Source organism: Vanacampus margaritifer, chromosome 12, assembly GCF_051991255.1.
Source record: "Vanacampus margaritifer isolate UIUO_Vmar chromosome 12, RoL_Vmar_1.0, whole genome shotgun sequence".
Lineage (NCBI taxonomy): Eukaryota > Metazoa > Chordata > Actinopteri > Syngnathiformes > Syngnathidae > Vanacampus > Vanacampus margaritifer.
This window is the reverse complement of record NC_135443.1, coordinates 7,914,897-7,935,197: the sequence shown is the minus strand read 5'-3', so window position 1 is coordinate 7,935,197 and position 20,301 is coordinate 7,914,897. Positions and strand designations below refer to the sequence as shown.

Genomic DNA, 20,301 nt, shown 5'->3' with positions numbered 1-20,301 from the left:
GTTATTTTAACACTCAAATTTGTATCATGCCCCTTTAACTCATTCACTGCCATTGACGACTATAGACGTCAAAAATTCATGTGAACTATTTCTATTAGTTTAACAATTTTTCATTTCATTTTTTATGAACCCCTTTTTTTTTAATGTACATTAATAACAGATATAATATTATCATGCGATTAATTATGATTAAACGCCCCTTATTTTTAATATATATTTTTTTTAATTAGGCCCGTCAGGCGATTAATTTTTTAAAATTGTAATTAATCACATGACTTTACTAGTTAACTCACGATTAATTACAAATTTTATATCCGTTCTAAATTTACAAGAATTTTTTTTTCTAGGTTTTCATACTCTTGTTTTTTTTTTTTTTTTTTTGAATTAGTAGAAATAGTTATAATGATTTTTGACGTCTATAGCCGTCAATGGCAGTGAATGAGTTAAGGAAATTAGATCACCAGTCAATCACAAGGCTGACACTTTACGGATATGTTGACAAGTTTGATTTGGTTAAAATTAGCACTGGAGCAAAATCTGCGATTTGTTTAGTCAAGTGATCTGAAGTATTATAGTTTAGTACTATTTTCCGTCCATCCATTTTCTACAGTGCTCGTTGTCAGGGTCACACAGGTGAGATGCAGTCTGTTGGACTAGTTGCCAGTCGATAGCAGCAAATTCTTACTCATTTACCAAAAATGGTAGGCTTGTGTCAGGAAGGACACCCTGCTGAAAGTTGCAAACATTTGACTTACAATTTTTGTCCTTTTCGTGGCAGGAATCATGTTGGGTTCACTTTATTTCTATTTAACACGTTGCCCCATTCACTGCAGTTGTGCTGCTTGCCACTGCCTCGGGTCCTCTCGGTCTGTTTGCATGTCTGTACTGTTGGTATTCTTTGAGTAAACAAAAGATTTCAACAAGGTCTAAGGTCTCTCTTATTTTGCGGCCGACATCCTTTGCATGTCTTGCCATGAAAGGGTATTATTGAGTGGATCAACTTGTTTCATCTGATTTCAGTGTTTAGTTTATTCTGATGTAGTTGCAGTACATGCTTGGTCAATTCCATTTGTTAGGGCGATTCCCAGTACATTGTGACGATCACAATTTATGTTAAACACTGAAATGGAATGTGCGTCTGTAAATGTATGGAATATTAATGATAGCTTTAACAGCCTTTCTCTGCTTACCATCAGTTTTATTTTTTTTCTTTCCCGGGGTTGGGGCTGGCATACTTGTTAACACAAACACCAGAAAGTCAGTGCGCTCTGGACTCCACTCATCACTTTATCGGGCATGTGACAACATACCTCGGCAGCTAGTCAAGAGAAATAAATGGACTTGCCTCAGGCAACGTTTTTAAAGGCAAGCTGTCACATACATATTGAATAAATGTACTCATTTGCTTTCCACAATGTTTATTTGATAGACTTCTAAACACATGATTAACTAAAACAAATTTGATTAGCCATAAAGATTTTTGTTTTAAGTCATTCACTGCCATTGGCGGCTATAAGCATAAAAAATTCATTCACTATTAGTTCAACTTTTTTTTTTTCACTTTTGTTAACAAGAGTATGAAAACCTAGATTTTTTTTGTGGTACATTCAGAACAGATAAACAATTTATGATTAATCGTGAGTTAACTAGTGAAGTCATGCGATTAATTACGATTAAAAACTTTAATCGCCTGACGCCCCAAATCTTTTATCTTTTCTTCTTTTTTAAAAAAAAATTCATTCACTGCCATTGGCGGCTATAAACGTCAAAATTAAATTTTAACTATTTCTATTTAACTTTTTTTTCCCACTTTTGTTAACAAGAGTATGAAAACCTAGATTTTTTTTGTGGTACATTCAGAACAGATAAACAATTTATGATTAATCGTGAGTTAACTAGTGAAGTCATGCGATTAATTACGAATAAAAACTTTAATCGCCTGACGCCCTAAATCCTTTATCTTTTCTTATTTCAAAAAATAATAATTCATTCACTGCCATTGACGGCTATAAACGTCAAAATTTAATTTTAACTATTTCTATTTAACATTTTTTTTCCCACTTTTGTTAACAAGAGTATGAAAACCTAGATTTTTTTTGTGGTACATTCAGAACAGATAAACAATTTATGATTAATCGTGAGTTAACTAGTGAAGTCATGCGATTAATTACGATTAAAAACTTTAATCGCCTGACGCCCCAAATCTTTTATCTTTTCTTCTTTTTAAAAAAAAATTCATTCACTGCCATTGCCGGCTATAAACGTCAAAATAAAATTTTAACTATTTCTATTTAACTTTTTTTTCCCACTTTTGTTAACAAGAGTATGAAAACCTAGATTTTTTTTGTGGTACATTCAGAACAGATAAACAATTTATGATTAATCGTGAGTTAACTAGTGAAGTCATGCGATTAATTACGATTAAAAACTTTAATCGCCTGACGCCCCAAATCTTTTATCTTTTCTTCTTTTTAAAAAAAAATTCATTCACTGCCATTGCCGGCTATAAACGTCAAAATTAAATTTTAACTATTTCTATTTAACTTTTTTTTCCCACTTTTGTTAACAAGAGTATGAAAAGCTAGAATTTTATTATCGTACATTTAGAACCGATATAGAATTTGTGATTAATCGTGAGTTAACTGGTGAAGTTATGCGATTAATTACAATTAAAAATGTGAATTGCCTCTTGCCCCTAATTTTTTAATGATCTTTTTATTTTATTTTATTAATTTATGGCAGTGAATGAGTTAATATGAGGTTATTTATTTGGTGAAACCAAATGACCCATTTATTTGGTACAACTCCTTATTTTGGTTGGTGTCATGCCTGACTATGAGACTATTCCTATTGCTATCAATAAATAATAATAATGTTAAAATTGTGATTACAAAGACAGAGAAACAAACAAAAAAGCAAGTATTAGTGGGGATAATTGTGTGATTGGGTTTGAGTCCTTTATGAGGTCAGTTGCTATGGTCCTTTATTTTGTCACAGTCTTGGGCATGGTCTGGCGTCTTTCAGCATTGAAACCGGTTGCTCGGTGACTCTTTGTTTATCCCGTTCACTGCCTTTGAGGGACTTGGAAGGACTTTTACTCTGCCACGTCCGTGTCTTGTCTGCTTCTGGGTCCAAATTCTGCTCTTCAGATCACAGGTCACACTGGCCAGTCATGAACCCAGCAGAGTCCGAGCGCATCCTAAATGGCGTTCTAGGATCTATGGAAAGGCTTTCCACCACCATTGACTCCCTGGTCGGCAATTTAACACCCGACGCTTCCCCGCAGACCTCACAACCGGCTCAAGTCCATCCTCCCACCTCGAACCGGGGAGCGTGCATCGCACCTGCTTCAGCTCCGCCTTTTCAACGGGTACCAATCATTCCATCACCCGAACGTCATTTGGGGCAGGTGGTCGGCGTACTCGTTGTCGGAATCAAAGTCAGAGACGTTACAATCGTTGGCATCTTTTTCTTTGGAGATGTGCAGAGTCTTTCATCAATGTTTTATTGATCAGTTCCCCTGCAGACTATACAATTAAGTTGCAGATTTTAGCCTGTGAAAGAGTGTGTTTGTGGGGGGGGGGGGGGGTGGGGGTGAGTTCAGACAAAAGACTTCTTTAGTTTGTGGACTGTCCGAGGAGCTTCGAGATCAGCTGTCCATTTGGGACGAGCCCCTCGAGCAATGAATCGCTCTAGTGATCACATAAGAGACGCGCCTTCCCTCATACCGCCACTCCTTAACTGGTTGTCCAGCCTTCTCCAATATTGGACGCCTGCCGCAGCTGCAGAAGAACCCGCGCGTCGGCACGGAATCCGCCACTTCTACTCTGACCCCGGTAGCCGGCCTTTTTGGTGAGGGACAGGAAAACCTCCCAGAGAAGCGTCTCATTGAATTAAACTTGCCTGCCACTGACTCTTCCCCCAGCAACTGTCTATTTTTAGATATTGGTAGATTCAGGGGCAGACAACAGAAGAAAAGAGTTTGTGCTAATTTCTCCATGTCCCAATTAGACTTGGACGGGAACGCCTTTGACGGAAGCTTCCTTTTAGACTGCTACACACTTAGAGTACTTTGCCTCACCATTTTGAGTAACACAAGGCACGCATGAGGTTTTTTTTTAAAAACGTTTTTTTCCTTGTTGTTATTGAGCGACCCTGGTTAACTCATTTAATGCCAATGACAGCTATAAACGTCAAAACATTTATTTGAACTATTTCTATTAGTTGCTGCTGTCAATCACACCCAGACCACACCCAACACTCTTGCCATTCGCAACCCAACGGTTCCTCCAGGCAACAACCACTTTGAGCGTCAATTTCAAATTTTAGTGAGGGGTGGAGCAAGAGTCTGATTTCCTGTTGAGTGCACCTTTATGTCTGCTGAAAATGAAACACTACCTACATTACATTTCATTTGCGAATGATTTGTTTTTGAAATGCTTTTATTTGCACAATTTTCAAAATCTTGCACACAAGAACGACCCTGTTTTGTTTTCAAGTACATCTCATGCTAAAATTCATACGTAAACTAAAACCATTTTCAAAAACATAATTAACACACCTGCCCTACAAGTACAATAATAATTTCCCATTTTCATACAGATTTGCATGCAATTAGCATACATTTTACATATCATGAGAACAATGTTCAACTGGCTGTAGCGGAAGTGTATTTTGGGTACTGGTTGTGTTATATATTTAAAGTAAATGAAAGCCCCAGGTGTTTTCTTTGCATAATGCACAATACCTGATTAACTCATTCACTGCCATAAATTTATGAAAATATAAAAAAAAAATTAGGGGCGACAGGCAATTATTTTTTTTAATTGTATGACTTCACTAGTTAACTCACGATGAATTGCAAATTTTATATCTGTTCTAAATGTACAATGTAAAAAAATTCAATGTTTTCATACTCTTGTTAACAAAAGTGGAAAAAAATGTTTAAGAAATAGTTCAAATGAATTTTCGACGTTTAAAGCCGTCAATGGCAGTAAATGAATAAAAAAAGAAAAGAAAAGATAAACATTTTTTGGGGGTGAGGTGATTAAAATTTTAATCGTAATTAATCGCATGACTTTACTATTTAATTCACGATTAATCTAAATGTTTATATCTGTTCTAAATGTACAATAAAAAAAATTCTAGCTTTTCATACTCGTGTTAACAAAAGAGAGAAAAAAAAGTTAAACTAATAGGAATAGTTCAAATTGTTGACGTTTTTAGCCGTCAATGGCAGTGAATGAGTTAATGTCAAGGGAAACGCTGCTCGTGTGTTCCAGTGGTAAATACACATACTAACGAGACAACAAGTGAAACCTTGACAAGACACATGTGGCTGGTTGGATGACACGAGGGACTAGGATGACAAACACAGGTGAACACATTAACAAAGAAAACAAAACTTAAAATGGACCGAAACCAAACTTCCAGATCATGACACATTCAACTAAATTTCACCAATAGTAATATGTTCTTTATTTGCTAACCCTAAACCAAGTTTAATGTAAATGAACAAAGTTGAATAATGATTTCTGGAAAGGACGTGGTGGATTAAGACATGTCCACAGTAATATGTAATGCTGTATTTCTAAAGTTGAACCAGCAGCCTTTTGACGAGTGTCTGCCTTATATCCCCTTCTCTGATGCCATTTTAGCTTTCAAGACCTTATGCAGCGTTTCCATGATGCATTCCTTGTTGTTGGCCACATTATAAGCTGTCAAGTGCACCAGAGAGTCAAAATCCTTCTCGGAGTAGGTGAGATTTTTTGTGGTGAATGGCGAGGCGCTGCTGCACACGTCCACCTCTCCAGCTTTTATTTCCTCCTCAGTTTTGCGCTCCACACCTGTGAAGGCAAAATGACAATAATCATTCTTTGTGATGTCCTAGCACAAAACACATTTAACTCATTCACTGCCATTGACGGCCTAAAACGTCAAAAATACATTTGAACTATTTCTATTGGTTTAACATTTTTTCCCCTCTTTTGTTAACAAGAGTATGAAAAGCGAGAATTTTTTTATTGTACATTTAGAACAGAAATTTGTGATTAATCGTGAGTTAACTACTAAAGTCATGCGATTAATTACGATTTAAATTGTAATCACCTGACGCCCCAAATTCTTAATAATCTTTTCTTTTTCTTTTTTATTCATTCACTGCCTTTGACGGCTATAAACGTCGAAAATTCATTTGAACTAATTTCTATTAGTTTAACATTTTTTCCACTTTTGTTAACAAGAGTATAAAAACCTAGAATTGTCTTCATTGTACATTTAAAAACAGATATACAATTAGCGATTAATCATGAGTTAACTAGTGAAGTCATGCGATTAATTACGATTACAATTTTAATCACCTGACGCCCCAAATTCTTAATCTTTTCTTCTTTAATTTTTTTTTTTTAAATCATTCACTGCCATTGACGGCTATAAGCGTCGAAAATTCATTTGAACTAATTTCTATTAGTTTAACATTTTTTCCACTTTTGCTAACAAGAGTATGAAAACCTAGAATTTTTTTCATTGTACATTTAAAAACAGATATAAAATTTGCGATTAATCGTGAGTTAACTAGTGAAGTCATATGATTAATTACAATAAAAAAATGTAATTGCCTGTTGCCCCTAATTTTTATTTTATTTTTTTAATGAATTTATGGCAGTGAATGATTAATACTGTACACCCATTAATTCAAAAATGTCAGTACCAAAAGATAAAATGAACACAATCAACAAAATATAACTTCAAAGTTGATCAATGAATATCAAATCAGTTCAGTAATAAGCGATTAATTTGGATTTTAATGAATGTGCGATAATCATGGATTGGCTTTTTTTAGACACGGTATACCTGGTTGTTTGAAGTGTTTGAATGAAACATTGACAAGTGGGAAATGAATCACAATTGGTGCCTCGGGATTCTCCATATCTTCCAAGATGTAAACCTCCCTCTGAGGTGCTTCTTCCAGTTTGGTAAAATCAACATGAGGGAAGGGGATGTCATGGTCTTTACAGTACGCCGCTGTCAACTTCAGTTCCTGTTAACATGAGAGTCCGATGACACAAATTGTCATCACTTTCAAACAGATGCGTGAAAAAAGAGGTTCACGTTTACCCGGAAGATGTTGTTTGGGTTCCAGGAATAGTCAAGGGAAATGATAATATCCACTTCTCTCTCTGGACGTAGGACGGGGGCACAGCCAACATTTATGTGATGACCAGAATCAATGAGCTGTAGAATGGTGTCACTGGGCGTCAGTGAGTTTGGAAATGCATCAATGTGTGTTTCTGGCAAATGAAGGAATAGAATCAATAACAATAAATGGATGCCCTTGAAACTTATGATGGCTATAAACTCCCATAGAACAGATAGACAACATCAAGAATAACTACCAAACTAATAATAATAATATATAAAACATGTAGACACGAATAACGACAGCAGCTGGTAGCACTGTGACAACATGTCCCGTAGGCAAACATAACAAAAAGGTGAACTGCTATGCGAGACAGTGCTCTAAATATAATCCCTTAGTGACCCCTAGTGGCTGGAGAAAACCTCTACAGTAAGCAGTCAAATCTAAATCAGCAAAACAATGCAACCTGGTAGATCCTACCCGCATACCACCATTTTTGTAGTTCCAACGTCTCCCCATCTGACATCGCTATAGTCGTAAAAGTACACCTGGAACTTGTTAGGGATGTTAATTTCTGACCTGCCCAGTTTGCACATGTATCTAATTATGCCCTTTTCATTAAAAATAATCCCTTAGTGACCGGAGAAAACCTCTACAGTAAGCAGTCAAATCTAAATCAGCAAAACAATCAACCTGGTAGATCCTACCCGCATACCACCATTTTTGTAGTTCCAACGTCTCCCCATCTGACATCGCTATAGTCGTAAAAGTACTCCTGGAACTTGTTGGGGATCTTAATTTCCGACCTGCCCAGTTTGCACATGTATCTAATTATGCCCTTTTCATTAAAAATAATCCCTTAGTGACCGGAGAAAACCTCTACAGTAAGCAGTCAAATCTAAATCAGCAAAACAATGCAACCTGGTAGATCCTACCCGCATACCACCATTTTTGTAGTTCAAACGTCTCCCCATCTGATATCACTATAGTTGTAAAAGTACTCCAGGGGGCGGTATAGAGGCATCATGTGCATATATGACATACGTGAGTGAGGACCCAGTCGTTTTCTTGGGTTAGGGGAGGGGCTGCTGCTTCGAGAGCAAGAATAACACCACTTTGGTGGAGTTTTTAGTGAGAAGTTGGTATTTTAATAAGGCTGAAAGCTCAAAATAGTTGATTTACTATTATATGGGCCAAAAACAACAACACAATGTTCATCAGTTAACATTGTCTTGTAGTGTATTCAAATTGAATATAAGTGGAAAAGGGCTCGCAAGTGATTGTATTCTGTTTTCACAACATCTGAGCTTCATTCGAATTGAGCAATGTAATTTTGGGCATCACAGTGTGAAGGAATCAAAGTTTTGCACTTGTTTATTATTATTATGATGATGATTATTATGAGACAACAAAACATTTTGCACCATTAAAACATCGAGCGCATACCTTTCCACGCTGTGAAGTTGCTATTTGTGTTGTAGTTTGAGTGCAGAAGGAGACCATTCATGAAATTGTATACTTGAGAACTAATCGGGCGATTCCTCAAGAAATCACTGATGATTCCGGAGACATTTGTGGATGCATCTATGCAGTGTGTAGCAAGAGATGAAGGCTTATTATCAACCTCTGTCAAAAGGAAGAACAAATTCTTTATTATAAATCATGGAGCATTAAGGTTAAATCAACAATTTTCATTAATTTTGGTTAAATTTTATTCTTCAACAAACTTGAGCTGTCAAAGAAAACGTAGTAACACTCCGGGATGAATGACATCATCAACAAAAAAACCATAGTGGGCGTATACAGGCCTTATCAAATGTATTTTCAAACAAAATATGATATTTTCATACAGCTAGCACATTATTTAGTCGTAGCTTTACCTATATTGTTGACAAGTGGCCCAAACCAGGAGTCAGGCTCGGCTTCCAAACCAGAGGCAAGCATGAATAATTGAGTCAGGTTGACTGAAAAGCAACTGCTCCATATTCCTAAATGACAAGAAAAACGATATTGTATGAACCTTACAGTAGCAGAAACGACAAAAAATACATTGGTTAATATTCTTACCAATCAGATAAGGGATGCGCACTTCTGTGAGTTTTTTCACGAGATGACCGAGGAAAAACTGACTGCCAAAGTCTTCCGCTCGCACAAACGTCCCATACTTTTGAAAGCCAACCTCGTAGGGGGTGAACTCGCACCACTCTGGTATTATGGAGTTAATAAATATTCAGGCGGGGGAAGAAAAAAAATTGAACTTGTAAATGCTATTTACCAGCTTCTGAATCAAAGCCTCTTTTCTCCTTCATGTTGACAGCAGTGTATATGGGCAGAGGGTTTTGGCCATCCTTTACTGTCCTCTGCTGCTCAGAAAGGGTACTGGTCATTTTCTGCAAGTGTCAACACATATTATAATTGTCATTTTGAAAATAAATATATAGTCTGAACCAAAATAAGACTTAAGTGTGCAGCTGCTTACCTTACCAAAAGCAATTTGCTCATAAATCAGGCCCGCCATGTCAGCAAGTGACACAATGTGGCCTTCATTCATTTTGTCTGTCATCTCTTGCATATAATATCCCATTTTCTCTGCAGAGAAAATACTCAGGACACTCTTACTTAGTTCTTTCCTTATTTCAGCGATGGTACTGTCTATACCGTCCTGTGACCAGTTTTCTTCTTGGGACACGGCAGTCATAGCCCTGTTAACAATGAAAACAACTCATAACATTAACTCATTCACTGCCATTGACGGCTATAGACGTCAAAAATTCATTTGAACGATTTCTAGTAGTTTAACATTTTTTCCCCCCACTTTTGTTAACAGGAGTATGAAAACATAGAATTATTTTTTTTTTATTGTACATTTAGAACAAATATAAAATGTGTGATTAATCGTGAGTTAATTATGCGATTAATTACAGTTAAAAAATGTAATCGCCTGACGCGACTTAAAGATTATTAAAAATTCGGGGTGTCAGGCGTGTACAATTTTTCAGCGTAATTAATCGCATGACTTCACTAGTTAACTCTCAATTAATCACAAATCTTATATCTGTTCTAAATGTACAATAAAAAAATACTCTCGTTAACAAAAGTAGATTAAGTTCAAATGAATTTTTGACGTCTATAGCCGTCAATGGCAGTGAATGAGTTAAAAAGCCGAAATGTGTCGTGTGCATGTTTCCAATCTAACACGGATGTAACTGTTATCTATTTCCAGCCAAATATTCTCATTAAAGTAAATAAATAAATAAACTAGTGCTGTCAAACGATTGAATTCAATTTCCAAAAAACTGAAAACTTAGGCACTCAAAGTCGTTACAAGTAAAAGGCGGGCCTTCATTTAAACATGGCTAATTCTACCAATTAGCCACAAGGGCATTCAAGTTTGTAGACCACATAAGTAGTGCAGCTCTCAAGATTGTATTGCGATCAGTAGCTTTAATTTTGATAGCCCTAAAAGAACAAACACATTTAGTATTTAACCGTAATCTAAGACTACTATACAGTCAGATATTGGTTTTTTTTAATTACAAAACAATAAACTTACCACGTTGATCCAGAAACTCCAGTGATATAAGAGATAGTATCTAGCAATTGTATTTCCTTTAGTCCCTTCAAACTACCAAGCAGGCCTGTCATTGCTCTGGATCCGCCCCCTGAACCCACCAATGCTACAGTCGGTACCTGAATACATACACAGGTGAAAGGAAGACAACAGCTTGATAGGACAGCTGTAGATCAAGAGATGCTTTTTTTTTTTATATATATAACTATTGTGTTCTTTAAAATGATTTGACTATTTTACTATTAACATAAATGTTTAATTTTAAAAGGAGTTGAAAATAGGAAAAGCATTGTCAAAACGACCATGATCCAAAGCATACCACATCAAATTTCAAATGTGGTGAAAGCAGCATTATAGCATGGGTATGTATGTCTACTGTAGCTGCTAATGGTGATGATGTGATTGCTGACAGAAGTGAAGCTGAACTGTAAGGGGTGTAAGAAAAGAGGTAGGATTGGTGTCACAAACACATATTTCAAACCCAGACTAAGTCATTTAACTATTCGATCTATTTAACGACATAAGCAACATCAGGTCACAGACGCGACATTTTCATTCTGATACACATTGACACGTTTACATTATTTATTGACTGTGTGTTTTAAAGATATTTTTTAAACTTAGATTAAAATAGAAATAATAAATGGAAAAATTCCCGCGGAAATTTTGAATGGGACTGCTGACTCTTGTAAATGAGCTGAACAGTTTAGCTTTATTGCTCCACAGAGTGTAATAGAAGGCTATTTCACTCACTGTCTTTGAACCCGCACAGGCGGGAGAGCTTTCATTCCTTAAAATAAATTTCGACACTGAGCTAAAGATGGGAAAAATTGCTACAAAATGAGCTAAAATTCATATCGGTCGGTAAACGTATGCGCGCGCAGCGTGTCTTGGAAAAGGGTGCTTGATCTGTAATTTGTTCCCCCTTTCTCCATTCATTTCCTATGGGACTTTTTTCGGACTTTTTTGGGAATTGCGTCGCCATCGTAACTCGGAATTCCTAGAAAAGTAATGCTGCACCGAGTCAGATCGAGCCGCATCGTTTGATACCTCATTCGTGCCAGTGCGATCTACGGTACGGGCCGCATTTTTGCGGAAAAATCTGGGGATTTTCTAGGATGGAGAGTAATATGTGCTGCTTTCAGCAGTCCCATAATAAAAAAACATAACTAAAACAATGGCACGTATCACCAGAAAGGGGGTCAGTGGATGTTGCTTGCCATGATCCAAGGAATGCTCAGAGAAATTGTATCAATGCTCACATGAAAAATTAGAGGGAAAATTGCATGTGAGTAGTAATTGTTCTCCGCTAGGAAGTGTCAGATGCTCAGGGTGTTGTGAGCCAACTATCACCTCTTCTGGCTCACTGACACAGCAAACACCACCCGCATCTTATCGTAGACATTTTGAAAGATATCTTTTGTGACGCCTGTCCAGGAACTTTTCTCAAGCACCTCGTATTGTAGCTGTCATGATTTGGGTCAGCTGGTGGGCTCCGCCCACCATACACACCTGCTGCCCATCATGCAATCAGACCTCAATAAAGGCCTGATGGACACAGCAAGGAGTGTCGGGTGATTACCCCGAGACGCCGCTCTCTTGACCCGACTGTACTCGTCTTACAAGTTTTCTCCTGCTGCCCATGACTTACTTTTTTGCCGCCACTGTGCGTGATTTTGAGTTTGTTTGCTATCCGCCTGTGTGCGTGAGTTTGTGTTTATTTTTGTCCGCCTGTGTGCGTGATTTTGTGTTTGCGTTTATCGCCACATTAAATCAAAGTTATCCGCATCCCTGCCGTGGCTCGCCTTCCTCACTGCATCTGGGTCCGCCCTTCTCAAGCCGTGACAGAATCACCCGACCAACTATGGACCCCGCAGATCCCAGCAGCCCGCGCCAGGTCCTGGCCAGCCATGGACACTTGCTCGACCGGCACGAGCAATACTTCCAGGATCTAAAGGAGGTGATGTCGGCACTAACTGCACAGATTGGATCGCTCACCTTAAAGATGGAGCGGAGACCGGAATCCACAGCCGCGGAAGACTCACGACCTGCCAGAGCGTCTCCTGTTTTCCCCACTTCCCGATCAGCAGGCAATCTTGTCTTCCGGGAACCCAATATTCCGCATCCCCCCCGCTACGCTGGCGAGATTGGTGGGTGTGACCAGTTCCTTCATCAGTGTAGCCTGGTCCTCGACCAACAGCCGTACACCTTCCCGGACGCCGGCTCCAGAGTTGCTTTTATTATGAGCTTGCTTTCCGGCCAGGCAGCATTATGGGCGATGGCGGCCAGCAAAACCAACCCGGAGCTCCGAGCCTCAGTTCCTGCCTTCCTGACTGAATTCCGTAAGGTCTTCGACCACCCAGTAAGAGGGAAAGAAGCAGGCAGCCGCTTACTGGACCTCCAGCAAGCCGGCTCCTCCGTGGCGGAATTCTCCATCTCTTTCCGGGTTTTGGCCGCCGAGAGTGGTTACTGCGACGCGGCGCTGTGCGGAATTTTCCGGCAGGGACTAAACCCGCGGATTAAGGATGAGCTGGCGGCACGGGACGAGACGTCCACGCTGGAGGAGCTCATCGGCTTGGCCATCCGGTTGGATAACCGGTTGCGGGAGCGACGGCGGGAACGGGAGGAGGAGGAGCGACGACCGGAGGCAGCGGAGACGTCTGCTCAGCCGGTGTCGGCCACGTCCGCGGGGCGCTTCGTCGACGCCCCGCCTCCCAACGCTTCATGGCGATGCGCGCCTGCCAGAGATGGCGCGGAGCCTTTGCAGCTGGGAGGAGAGCGGCTCTCGGCAACGGAGCACACGGACCGGTGGAGACACCTAGCGGCCAAGTGTGGGAGGCGGCCTGAGAGACACAGGCACGTCGCACCTGTTCCAGCCCCAACCATCCCATTCCAACGTAACCCAAGGAGACTACTAGTCTCAGGAGAGATGACATGGGGGGGGGTAAACGCTAGGATGACGGCTCTGGTGGATTCAGGGTCGGATGAATGCATTATTGACCCGAGGATGGTGGACATCCTGAAATGCCCGGTGGTTGAACTCAAGAGAGCCAAGGAGATGCGCGACCTCGACGGGCGCACCCTGGGTGTGATTTCACACCGAACGGAGAGCCTACAGATGCGTCTATCGGGGAACCACGTGGAAACAGTTCAGTTCCTCATTATGCCGTCCCGGTCGGCCCCAGTGGTCCTGGGCCTGACTTGGCTGGCCAGGCATAACCCGGACATTAACTGGGGCATTCCCAGGGTGGAGAGATGGAGTGTTTTCTGTCACTCGCATTGCCTGCAGTCAGCAGTGGATGATCACCGTGGCCCAGCCAAAGCCACGTTAGAGGAGATTAACCTGGATGAGGTACCGGCAGAATACCACGACTTGCGGGAGGTGTTTAGCAAGGACCGGGCCATGTCTCTCCCTCCACATCGACCTTACGACTGCGCAATAGAACTGGTTCCTGGGGCACCGCTGCCTGGTACACGCCTATATCAGATCGCCAAGCCGGAACGTCAAGCCCTCACGGAGTACCTCACCACGTCCCTGGCGGCCGGACTGATTCGGCCTTCCAAGTCACCGCTAGGGGCGGGGTTCTTCTTCGTGGAAAAGAAAGACAAGACCCTACGCCCGTGCATCGATTTCCGTGGTCTGAACGACATAACTATCAAAAACAAATATCCGTTGCCGCTAATGGATTCAGCGTTTGCTCCCTTACATTCAGCCACGGTATTCACCAAACTGGACCTTCGCAGTGCCTACCATCTAGTAAGGATAAGGGAGGGCGATGAGTGGAAGACAGCATTTAAAACACCTATTGGGCATTTTGAGTACTTGGTGATGCCGTTTGGCCTCTCAAACGCTCCCGCCGTGTTCCAGGGATTCATTAATGACGTCCTGCGCGACATGCTCAATCATTTTTGTTTTGTTTACCTGGACGACATTTTGATTTTTTCAAGAAATCAAACCGAACATCGACAACATGTTCGGCTGGTCCTGGAACGACTGCTGGAAAACCGGCTGTATGTAAAAGCCGAAAAATGTGAGTTTCACGCCAGTTCAGTCCAATTCCTCGGCTACATTGTGGAGAAGGGTCGATTGAGAGCCGACCCAGCGAAGATCCAGGCCGTGGTCGAGTGGCCCACTCCCACATCCAGGAAACACCTACAGAGGTTCCTTGGATTCGCAAACTTCTACCGTCGATTCATTCGCAACTACAGCTTAAAAGCGGAACCACTAACAAGACTGACATCCACCAAAATTCCGTTTGTTTGGACCCAACAGGCAGAGGCCGCATTCGTCAATTTAAAAGTATTATTTTCGCGTTCCCCGGTGTTGACACACCCCGATGAGACTCTTCCCTTTATCGTCGAGGTCGACGCTTCAGAGACAGGAGTGGGGGCAGTGTTATCCCAACGGTCACCGGAGGACCAGAGGCTACACCCATGCGCCTTCTTCTCGCGCCGGCTCAACCAGGCTGAGCGCAACTACGACGTGGGCAACCGGGAGCTGCTGGCCGTTATCCTTGCGTTGCAGGAGTGGCGGCACTGGCTGGAGGGCGCGGCGGAACCTTTCCAGATCTTTTCTGACCACAAAAACTTGGCGTACCTCCGGTCCGCCCGAAGGCTGAATCCCCGCCAGGCACGCTGGGCCCTGTTCCTAACCAGATTTAATTACACCATCACCTACCGACCAGGAGCCCGGAACACCAAGCCGGACGCCTTGTCCCGAATACACAGTCCAGCCGCCGAGGGGTCTCCACCCGAAACCATTGTCCCGGAGGACAGAGTATTGGGAGCCCTCCGGTGGGAAGTGGAGCGGAAGGTGGCGGATGCAGCGGACGACACACAGACCCCGGTCGCGTGCCCTGAAGACAAGTTGTTCGTGCCCACACACCTTCGGCAGGAAGTGCTGCAGTGGGGGCATGCGTCGAAGGTAGCATGTCACCCTGGGGTGGGTCGCACGCTGTCCTTGGTAGCACAGAGATTTTGGTGGCCTGGGCTGCGCAAGGACGTCCAGGACTATGTCACGTCCTGCACGGTGTGTGCCCGTAATAAGTCCTCCCGCCTGAAGCCATCCGGCCAGCTCCGACCCCTGCCCATTCCCCACCGTCCCTGGTCGCATGTGGCCCTGGATTTCATTACCGGACTACCTACTTCCAACGGGCGGTCGGTAATCCTGACGGTGGTGGACCGGTTTTCAAAGATGGCCCACTTTATCGCCCTGCCCAAATTGCCCACCTCGCTACAAACGGCGGATATCCTGATAAAAGACGTTTTCAGGATCCACGGGATTCCAGTGGACCTCGTCTCCGACAGGGGGCCCCAGTTCGTGTCCCGGGTTTGGAAGGCCTTTTGCAAGTCCTTGGGGGCTACGGCTAGCCTGTCGTCGGGCTACCACCCCCAATCCAATGGGCAGACGGAGCGTGCCAACCAGGATTTGGAGGCAGCGCTTCGATGTGTGTGCCATCAGCACCCTTCCTCGTGGGCGTCCCACCTCCCTTGGGTCGAATACGCCCACAACACTCTCGAGTGCTCGGCCACAGGCCTGTCCCCGTTCAACGCGGCCTGTGGCTATCAACCCCCCTTGTTTCCTTCCCAGGAGGGCGTTGTTGCCATTCCCTCAGTCCAGACCCACCTCCGCCGGGCTCGCAGGGTTTTGGCAAGACACTAGGAAGGCCCTGTGCCGCACCTCGGACCGCAACAAGCGGCTCGCGGACAGGCACCGGGTTCCGGCACCGCTCTACCGACCGGGTCAGAAGGTGTGGCTCTCAACTAGGGACCTACAGTTGGCGGGGAGTTCAAGGAAGCTGGGGCCGCGGTTCATCGGCCCGTTTGAGGTCAACGCTATGGTCAACCCGGTAGCGGTCCGGCTCAACCTGCCCCCTACTCTCAAGGTACACCCAGTGTTCCACACGTCCCTGCTTAAGCCTGTCTCTGCCAGCCCCTTGTGCCCGCCGACCGCGCCCCCGCCGCCTCCCCGGGTCGTGGGGGGGCAGCCGGTGTACACAGTAAGGGACATTCTGGACTCTCGAAAGCGGGGCAGAGGGTTTCAGTATCTGGTCGATTGGGAGGGGTACGGACCCGAGGACCGCCAGTGGGTTCCCCGCTCCTGGATATTGGACCAGTCCCTCGTTCGGGATTTCCATTTAGCACACCCATCGGCGCCGGGTGGTCCGCCTAGGGGCGTCGTTAAGGAGGGGGTACTGTCATGATTTGGGTCAGCTGGTGGGCTCCGCCCACCATACACACCTGCTGCCCATCATGCAATCAGACCTCAATAAAGGCCTGATGGACACAGCAAGGAGTGTCGGGTGATTACCCCGAGACGCCGCTCTCTTGACCCGACTGTACTCGTCTTACAAGTTTTCTCCTGCTGCCCATGACTTACTTTTTTGCCGCCACTGTGCGTGATTTTGAGTTTGTTTGCTATCCGCCTGTGTGCGTGAGTTTGTGTTTATTTTTGTCCGCCTGTGTGCGTGATTTTGTGTTTGCGTTTATCGCCACATTAAATCAAAGTTATCCGCATCCCTGCCGTGGCTCGCCTTCCTCACTGCATCTGGGTCCGCCCTTCTCAAGCCGTGACAGTAGCTTATTGCTTTTTATATCATAATGTAGTTGTTGCGCACCTGATCTGGTGATGGTGGCGAGTCCAGGCCAAAGAGATGTTGCATTTTCTGCCCCACAATGAGCTTTCTCTTCTTCAAATACTCTTTTTCTTCTTGCGGAATGTCAAGATCTAGACGAACCGCAATATGTTCGTCGATGCTGCAGGTTTTCAAGACGATAAAAGAACAGCTGAAGTCAACGTTTGAATTTGTATGGAATCTTGTAGATACTGCACGTAAGACCTTATTGTCAAAAGAGGTACAGCAAAATTGAAGTTTTTTTTATTTTTAATCATAACAGCGAAAAGGAGGATGTTTACCCTTGGTGCGTCTCAACATTAAAGTCCACTGTGTCCTGTGACAAAGAAAAACACACGGGTCACTTGATAACATGGTTCAAGAAAAAAAAATTGAATGAAATAGTATTAGAAATCATCTTGATTGAAAATGATTTTGCTGAGATTCTTAGTTTATTTCAGAAAATAGAATAAAATCAACGCATTCATTTAATTGTTGAAAGGAATTAGTCATGGAAGTTGTAGAAAAGATTTACAAAGGCAATATACAGTATGAATGCATAAAGAGGTTTTAACTGTGTTTATGAATAAAGTATCAAAGATGGGTGTCTCAAACTTGCGGCCCGGGGGCCATTTATGGCCCGCAGGATGATATTTTGTGGCCCCCTACTTGATATGAAAGTTTAATCTTAATACAGCCCCAATTTATTTTTTGTGTTTGTGTTGGTTTGTTTTCCAATCACTTATGGGCTACCATAATTCAGGTTTATGACAGATTTTGGTGAAATGTGATATAGAAGGAAAAGATCCTGTCACGCAGTCTTAGTCATTTCTTTTTTGAATGGACGGAAAAAGTTGCGGTGCTGAAGAAATCCCACGTCATTACTCAACTAGACATGCAGGGAGTATGCAAAATACCAGGGACATGAGAGAGAGGACCGGGTCACCAATCTTGTTCATGTTCATAACAACTGTTTGCTTTCTGAACTGGTATCAATAAAGATTGAGAGAGCTGGATTAGTCGTACTTTTTGTTTAATGCAATTCTTCCTCGTTCATCGCTAGGGTTACGTAAAAAATAATAATACACGCAATAGGTGATATTTCTGAAGTAATCCGCTTTATTTTCTAAATATATATGTTATGTCTTAAAACTCATTATATACGCTTTTTGAGGGAGGTAATAATATTTTGTCTCTTGTTTAAATGCTCTCAAACTTCATGAATTAAAGAAAAATAGGTACACTAATTTACAAAAAAAAAAGGCGTGCAAAATAGCACCAAAAAAATCTGCGAAACAACTAGTAATGATTCCCATATAAAATAATGGAAACGCAATTAAGATGTTCCTACCACACAATGAAGTTTCTTTTTCTCTTTTAGTTCTTTTTTTTAATTACTGATAGATATTATAACATTTTTAATTCTTCATTTCATATATTAACCATTGTTACACATTATTAACATTTTAATTCTTTATATTAACCTTGTCGAAATGTTTTGTGTCCTGTGCAGAGCAGATGGTGTTGATTTCGGTATAATCTGACCTTAAGCTGGGACATACTATTTAGTCTAAAAAAGTTCCTTCTCAGCGCTTTGTGCGAAAACACATTTGGTCCTTGAGAGCAGAATCTGTTTTGAACACGCACCCCTGACTCTGTTTTCGCCATCGCTCATGGAAAAGTACCCAGAGAGTATGTTTTGTCTACAAATGAAAGAGAGGAGGTCTTTTAACTATAAGAAGCCATTGTACACGCGGAAGAGGCACATTTCGACGCTCTGAATCCCACCTGTTTAAGTGATGAATTAGAGGCTGTATGAGTGTCCAGAGATCTCTGTTAGATAAAATCATTTTTGCAAAGGTGTTTTTTCTTACATTAAATCTGTCTTCAAATTTTGGAACACACAAAGAGGACAAATAATTTTATTCCTCTTTCATTACCTTATTATCAGTGTGATTAAAATACTGTACAATATAGAAATAAGTGAAAACACACAAGGTTGTAACTTCAATATTTAACAGAATCATATGTGATACACATTATTACCTGATCAATGACGAGGGAAACGTTGCTTGTGTGTTCTGCTGGTAGTGGATAAAGCCTTGTAGAACTTGAATTGATATCATCAACAGAAGACTGAAAGACATTCAAATATCATATGAAATCACTTTCATCAAAATCCAGTCTAGAATGAAATAGAACTAAAAAAAAACAAACCCACAGAAAACTTTATTGACAGAAACTCACCGAAACACCAAGTTCCGTCTCCAAGTCTCTGTTGATGTAGAAACGCAGCTTGTTGATTTCTTTTGCCACTATAGTCTGGTTGTCAGGACAGGCGCCACGAAGCTTCATCACTTTACCCAGATAATCTATGGAAAGCAAATAGGAAAATATTAACTGCTGAAATTTCTGCATCACATACAACAGTTGGATATTTCTTACAACTTCAGCGTTGCTAGCATCCAACAGTGTGTGGATTATTATTAATAATAATAATTGTCCTAACCTTATATATAAAACACTTTTCAATTTATGTGAAGCCTCGATACGAGGAGAGGAGAGAGAGAGAGAGAGAGAGAGAGAGAGAGAGAGAGAGAGAGAGAGAGAGAGAGAGAGAGAGAGAGAGAGAGAGAGAGAGAGAGAGAGAGAGAGAGAGAGAGAGAGAGAGAGAGAGAGAGAGAGAGAGAGACGAGAGAGAGAGAGAGAGAGAGAGAGAGAGAGAGAGAGAGAGAGAGAGAGAGAGAGAGAGAGAGAAGAGAGAGAGAGAGAGAGAGAGAGAGAGAGAGAGAGAGAGAGAGAGAGAGAGAGAGAGAGAGAGAGAGAGAGAGAGAGAGAGGAGAGAGGAGAGGAGAGAGAGAACCAGAACCATGCATTTGTAACACTCATACTTTTATTTATTTTTTAATATATCTATTTTTTAATAAATACCAACGTACCTAACTTTCAGCATGGAGTCCACGTGACAGGGATTTATT

At 41.9% G+C, this 20,301-nt stretch overlaps 1 protein-coding gene across 1 annotated transcript in view; it reads right to left on the bottom strand.

Moving 5' to 3' along the window:
- Window positions 1–4,424: 4,424 nt before the first annotated feature.
- The window catches only part of pla2g4f.1 (phospholipase A2, group IVF, tandem duplicate 1), a 22,865-nt gene continuing 6,988 nt past the window's right edge, over window positions 4,425–20,301 (bottom strand). The window contains exons 12-24 of the mRNA XM_077581969.1: window positions 19,571–19,726; window positions 19,370–19,459; window positions 17,626–17,660; window positions 17,327–17,465; window positions 10,692–10,828; window positions 9,618–9,840; window positions 9,414–9,528; window positions 9,206–9,343; window positions 9,019–9,126; window positions 8,585–8,764; window positions 7,117–7,289; window positions 6,853–7,039; window positions 4,425–5,846 (exon numbers count right to left, since the gene is read on the bottom strand). Coding sequence (XP_077438095.1) covers window positions 5,629–5,846; window positions 6,853–7,039; window positions 7,117–7,289; window positions 8,585–8,764; window positions 9,019–9,126; window positions 9,206–9,343; window positions 9,414–9,528; window positions 9,618–9,840; window positions 10,692–10,828; window positions 17,327–17,465; window positions 17,626–17,660; window positions 19,370–19,459; window positions 19,571–19,726 — 1,899 coding nt within the window. The 3' untranslated portion in view covers window positions 4,425–5,628. The remainder of the gene's footprint in view (window positions 5,847–6,852; window positions 7,040–7,116; window positions 7,290–8,584; window positions 8,765–9,018; window positions 9,127–9,205; window positions 9,344–9,413; window positions 9,529–9,617; window positions 9,841–10,691; window positions 10,829–17,326; window positions 17,466–17,625; window positions 17,661–19,369; window positions 19,460–19,570; window positions 19,727–20,301) is intronic.